The sequence below is a fragment of the Rhagoletis pomonella genome, unplaced genomic scaffold, assembly GCF_013731165.1.
Source record: "Rhagoletis pomonella isolate Grant_MI unplaced genomic scaffold, Rhpom_1.0 Rhpom_scaffold_00007, whole genome shotgun sequence".
Lineage (NCBI taxonomy): Eukaryota > Metazoa > Arthropoda > Insecta > Diptera > Tephritidae > Rhagoletis > Rhagoletis pomonella.
In genome coordinates, this window is record NW_023458561.1 from 67,222,493 (window position 1) to 67,229,090 (window position 6,598).

Consider the following 6,598-nt stretch of genomic DNA (forward strand, 5'->3'; position numbering starts at 1 on the left):
CAGCCAAACGAAGTAATTATTGGGCGCACTTAGCAATCGGAGACAAACGCAAAAATGCAAATCAAACAGACAGAATAAAGGGGAAACAAACTTACAAGTTGTTAAGCAACATCTTACCTGTTCATTCATCTCTCTCTCAGTTTCCCTTCTACTATTTATTTGCCCTTTCGATTCATATGTATGTATGTATGTGACAAAGATGCGTATATGTATGCATAATGAATACTGAACCTACTTACAAGAGCCCTTCTACCTGAAACGTTGATAACCAGTAAGTGAATGAGCTGCTGCCATCCAAGAGAAAAGTCCTTGTAGCGGAATAAAGTGTGCGTCGCAATTCTTTTTTTTTTGCTTGCCGTATTCTTCCGAGTATTTGCTTATTTTTCATATCGCTTTTGCCATGCATTAAAAATGTATGAAGCTACTTCTCGTATTACGAAATTTTTACTTACTTAAATGGCTGCTCATTCAATCCCACGAACGTGGAGTAAGTTTGAGAAGGAAAAGAATTTCCAAATGTAGGTATGTATGTACATACTTGAGGCCACATAAATAAATGCGCAGTGACATCGTCTTTTGCGCGCATTTTGTTTAGTGGAGCACAACTGCATCTGATTTTTTTTTTCCTTTTTGATAAAATTGCTATCGAGCACAACTGATTAAGGTCGCCTAAATGAAAATACTTACACGATTCTTATGCACAACTTAGTGCACGCTAAAGGCAATGCTTATACAAGGCGAGTTATTTAGTTCAGTGGTAGTTTTTTATTATCATTTTGAAAATCTTATGGGCATATACAATTAATAAGGATTCAACTGATTTTGTTGAAAATAACTTTTGTCAAACGAGAGATAGGAGTGGGTAGCATAGCAGAGTTGCCACAATTAATTGTATGTGTTAGCAAAATCACCAAAAAAGAGTTACCAAATCCATTAAAAAATTACCATACTTATTAAATGCACAGAACTAGGCTTATATCTGAAGAGTCTTGAAAATCTTGATGTGGAAATCTAACTTAAGTGTGGCTAAACGACCGAATTAGCTCAAATCCTCGTCGTTCTCAGAAATTGGGACTGTATTTCACAAACTTCATTTTAATGAAAAGTGGCAAGCATATTTGTTGAATTTGCTGGAAGACATTCATAAAAATACATTTTCAACCCTCGTATAGTTACAATGTTTTCGCTCGCTCGGAACGGCTTTGCTCGGCTCAGAACCACTTTCGTGAGTTTGTAGACTGTTTATGTAAACCCGAATTTGGAAGCATAAAAGAGAGGATAAAACAAAAACTTTCTTTCTGGATAATTATTTTTTCTAAGGGTTTCCTTATGAATATATGTACATTGCTCCACAACCGGAACAAAAGTTAAAAAAAATAGCATGCACAGATATACAATAAAAAAAAACATTTATCGAATTTCCAGCACCCAATGATATCGGCATTTAAATTTACAGCTGGTTGTCTGAGCTTCCATTACATTCGAACCTAAAAGTTCAGCACTCTTCGCTCAGAGGCCTCTGCGGTTATCTCCTTTGATATGGTTAGGTATACATATGTATGTAATAAATAGAAATTTACTGATAGACAACTAAATTTTTTGTAATTTCAAATAAACAAGCTAAAACTTCAAAAGCTTTAGTCATTTCCTCGGTCAGTGTTTTACATGATTCCGCTCATAACAGCTGTGCAAACACGCTCTCAGCAAGCAAACCGCTTTGCTACAATTCATTTTGCCATTTAATCCTTCACCATGACTGCTTGAAATCGGAAACCACAAAACATGAAACAAAACAAAGCATGCAAATAGTTGGTTTCGTAATAGCAATTCCCTTATCCTTTTTCATTTGTGTAGTTTGTAAAAAATGCTATTATTTACGACGATAATACATAAACATACGAAGCATACATAAGCATGTTAATACATGGCATTACTCATTAATAATGATTAACATGCAAAAGCATTAAAGTTGGCTCCTATTTTAATTCAGTTAGAGTACGAGTTTACATACATACATACATAAGTACAAGCCTGCTCACAAGCAAAATGTAACAGCAAATAAATATTTAAATGTCCACGCCAAATTAGCCATTCTCTGCCGTTGACACTCCCATATAGAGGCGCTTGAAAACACTGGACTTAGCTAGAGCATACCCAGGTTGAAGAACTTCCACTTCCTTTATGGTAGACTTCCTTCTGAAAATCCGCAACTTATGAACATTTCGAAAACCAGTAGATCTATACTTATGAACTTGCTTTATGGCTGAACAAAGTGATTCGCCTTACAGAGAGTTTGCGTGCTATTAGTCGGCCATTTCCCCCATTTTGCGACAAGTACTATTTTATTTAGCGCCGTATCAGGAAAAATCTGCTCACGTATTGTTAATTCTTATTCAGCCATAAGCGAATTTATTATTTTTCACTACCAATTTTTCCCCCTTCTTAAGGCAAGGCATGTATGTACATACACATACCCGTATAAAGCACGCTACCGTGGGTAAAGTTCCAGACAAATCGCTTTGCTCTGACGCTTTTCACACACGCTCAATTAACCTCTACCGGACATGATGTCGTCGCCTTCTTTCAAATTAGCACAATTTCTTTGTCGTTGGAAGCTGACAGTCAACTTGCCAATTCGCAAACACTCATCCGGCATGCAGATTTCGTCAATCGAGAGCAGCACACTAATGTGTTGGTTCAGTTGTCCGTGTTGTCTTTCGAAATAGACAAAAAAAGAAAACTATCATAAGCGCAGAGTGTCACCAAGCGCGTGACTGACAAAGTTTACAAACTCATTTCCTTTCGGAACCTTTCTCGAACTCTAACACCCTCAACATTTTCCCTCCTCTCAAGTGTGTATATAAATGCATGCGAGTAAATGCATTGCCGTTGACCTAAATTCGGAAGTAAACAAGCGTGTGGTTGCTGAAAGCACTGCAAATATGTATCTCGCCATGTCCGAAGATAGGCGAATAACCTAGAATGCAGACAGCCCACTATGCCCATTCATATGTACATACATACATAAATACAAAGTTATTTACTTATTTATTGTATGTATGTATGTATGTACATGCAAAGTTGGACGAAAGCGCACTTATATGCCATAATAAGGCCTTATGAAAACTTTATTGTCCGATAACAATGGTCTCAACAACGTTCAGGACAATAAATAAATTAAGGATAGCCACAAAGACGACAAGAAAAAAGCACCTATGTGTACATACATATTTAGTTGTGGCAGCGTCTGGTCTTTGCTTTGCTTGTGGGTGTAGAGATGTTCGAGGAGTCGCTCTAAATTGCTTATTGTTCTCTTACAGACACATTAAATTTTATTTGTTTTAGTTTTCTTAACCGTCTTAAATAGATGAAAGCAAAATAATAGTTAGAACTAAATCACCAACAAACAGATCGCCAGAAATTTAAGGTGCTGTATTGACTCTATTAAGGAAGACTTGGAGAACGAGAATTAACAATAGGTTTGTTTCACACGAGCCCTCGGGTACCCACGGGTGCCCAAAGCAGCCCAGAAAGCGTTCCTCACGCTAGAAAAATGGGTAATAGAGAGCGAATACGTTCCACTTTTGGATCGTAAATATCTTCTTCTTTGTGCACGAAACAGCCCGGACTTTTTTTCCGGGCACAAATGTGCAAAAGGGCAATTTGAAATAACTGCTGTTGTTGTTTAAATCCGAAAGCAAATTTTATAAAAACAAAAGTGGAAAATATCACAGAATTTTCAGAAAATGTAGTTATTTGGTAATTTTAATAGCCATATATGATAAATACACGTAAAATCATTGTTTAGAGCTGATATGTTGATTCCGGGCACGAAATGTGGTTTTATGCGTTCCTCACGCTCTGGGCACTTTTGGCACGTGTTGGCACATTTTTGACACTTGTGAGAGAGTAACTTATTTTTACTCTCTAATTACCGGAGCAGCCCGGAAAGCGTGGGGAACGAAGCTATTATCTCAGTATCGTCTTTTGTTTTGAATTTGAAATATTACTCACCATTTCTGAATATTACCGAAAAGTTAGTGCGAGTGAACTACAGAGTTCGAGTACGAGTTTATGTGCAAATCGAATTTTGCTCCCGAATAGTGTTACCTTTCGATTGGAATTGCAGGGTGATCGCACTGAATGCCTTTTTACCCCATGTCTGTGGCACACGGCACTGTTGGTAGTTACAACTTTGAAGTAGTAAAGTATTTTGACTACCTGGGATCCATCACTTACACCACTAATAGTGTCAGCCAAAATATCACGCGCCAGCAGGTGCTAATTTTTGGCTCGACAGGCAATTGAACAGCAGAGAACTCTCTCGATGAAGAAGAACTACGCTCTACAAATCTCTCTGTCACTCGTCATTTCATATGGCGCAGAAACGTGGACGAGGTCGCACAAAGATGAGAAGGTTTTGCTGGCTTTCGAGAAAACTACTCATTCTATGCAAGATCTATGGTTCTGTTCTTAGTGGAGACGGGTACCGAAGAAGATGGACTAACGAACTTTTCGAAGATAGTTAAGCGCATAAACATTCAACGAAATCATGGCAATGAAGGAAAGGTTATCCACTAACAAAATAGACGGATGGGCTGAACATTTGGTGCCTCTTGGGAAAGGAGAGAAAAATTTTATGAGATTTTTTTTGTTCTCAGCTCAAACCGGCAAACGTTTTTAGGGCCAAAATTCCTTACAATTTCAGTATTGTGCAAATCCCACTTTAGTAAAACATTTAAATTTACGGAAACAAACCTTTTTACTGTTGTCTAGCAATTCGCATTTAACATTTTGTACATACATATGTATATGTTTAAGCCCGCAGAGGCTTCAGATGCTTGGCTTTCCATTCCCAATCGCAGCCGAGGCCTGTTCAAGTTTATTGGCACGCATTACTTGCCAACTACTTGAGCACATTGGTGCGCATTGCGGTGAGCCACCGCTTAACGCCTCAACAATTAGGTTGCAAGCGATCTGATCTGATTTCGTTGCGCTTCAACAGTGTTTTGCTTATATAAAATTAATTGATTTTTCGCACTGCTCCAAATATTCAACTGCCAACTACGTACACACATGCGTATGTATGTACGAGTAAGTACTACAAGCAAACGCAACGTTTCTGACACCGCCACACACTGAGGTGTTTGCCAGCCAGCCACAATCTACTACAGGGCGTATACGCACCGTCAGTTAGTGTTTACTCTTACATTTTACCTTTAGTTTGATTTGTTTTCTTTTTTTTTTTTTTTGTTTTCGCAATGTTATTTTCTGCCGTCATTTTGGTGCTTAGCTTTCTGTCCTATTGTTTTTGTTATTGTTCGCGCTTCTTAAACCATTATTCAACCAATTTGGCTAGGTCGCTTTCGTCGTTGCCGTCGTTCGATTCAACGACAAAACTCGGCAGGTTGCTTGAAGTTCGCTAACTATTTAAGCAAGAGGGCTTGACACCAACACAATGGGGGCATTCATGCACCAGTGCACGCAGCTACAAAAGCGTCGAGTAAGCAACAATTATTTAGTGGTGTGTTTTAGCCACAGCAGTGACTCGTCGCTGGCTGAATGATAGACTAATCTATTTATCAGGCTTTTTGTTCTATCATGCTCGTTTAACTGACTGACTGAGTTAGTGACTGTCACTGAGTTGGTTGTTGCAAGCATTTATCGTTTGCTGGTTGTTGGCGGGCGTTTTGCCTAGTCTGTTTAATTAATTGTCGGTGCTTGGCGATTAGTGTTGCTAAGCTCTTTCCGTATTGTTGGTGTAAGTTTTGTTTGTTGCAATGAAGCTATTTAAAAGTATTTTATACATCCTACATACGTTTGTCTATATATATGTAAGTCCATTGTGCTTCGCATGCGGTGGAAAAAGTTGCCTTTATTGATTTTTTAATTGGCATTTATAGAATGAGTTCAAATAGTTTAACGGCCAGTCAATGATATATGTAGTTATTTTCAATGTCATCAATACCTACAAGTCAGAGGAATTGTGTGCTAAATTAAGGCTGAATTCAGTACAGCGCTTTAAAAAGTATATTAAAATAATTTTTGCACAAAATTTAAAATTTTATCTTCAATAAATATTATTTTTTCAATTGCAGGAAATATGAAGATCAATGCAAAAATGGCCACCCCTATTGAGGAAAAGGTTGATCAAAATTTAAAGGTAAGTTCTGTTCAGTATTTTTGTTTTTATATAATATGCACACAATTTATTTCATTTATTAATATCTAATAATTAGACTTCGGATTTTTATGGAAAATACGGAGCCTAGTGTATAAATTTGTATACATTTTATTTATAGTTAAGTGGTACATATTATTAGGCTCCGTTTTCTGCATAAAAATCCGCAGTCTCCTAATAATTATCGGATCCCAGATTGGGGATATTGGCGGTAGCCAAATCACGCTTCAAATTCACATACTAATCAAACTTTATGTAGCTTGAATTACAAATGAAATTTAATTAATTTATGACAAATTCCCATCGAAAATTCAATTTTTTATTTTGAACAAGCCGAAGACGTAAGTAGTAAAGTCAATTTGGGTACGCTGAATAAAGTTAGGTCATTTAATCGAGTAATATCAAATTCAAGTTTTT

The 6,598-nt window shown here is 37.2% G+C and overlaps 1 protein-coding gene across 5 annotated transcripts in view; it reads left to right on the plus strand.

The window, feature by feature from the left end:
* The window catches only part of LOC118743373 (gamma-1-syntrophin-like), a 182,032-nt gene that overhangs the window by 50,709 nt on the left and 124,725 nt on the right, over nucleotides 1-6,598 (plus strand). For all 5 annotated transcript variants that reach the window (XM_036475999.1, XM_036476000.1, XM_036475998.1 and 2 more), the window contains one exon: nucleotides 6,099-6,163. In XM_036475999.1, coding sequence (XP_036331892.1) covers nucleotides 6,104-6,163 — 60 coding nt within the window. In that variant the 5' untranslated portion in view covers nucleotides 6,099-6,103. The remainder of the gene's footprint in view (nucleotides 1-6,098; nucleotides 6,164-6,598) is intronic.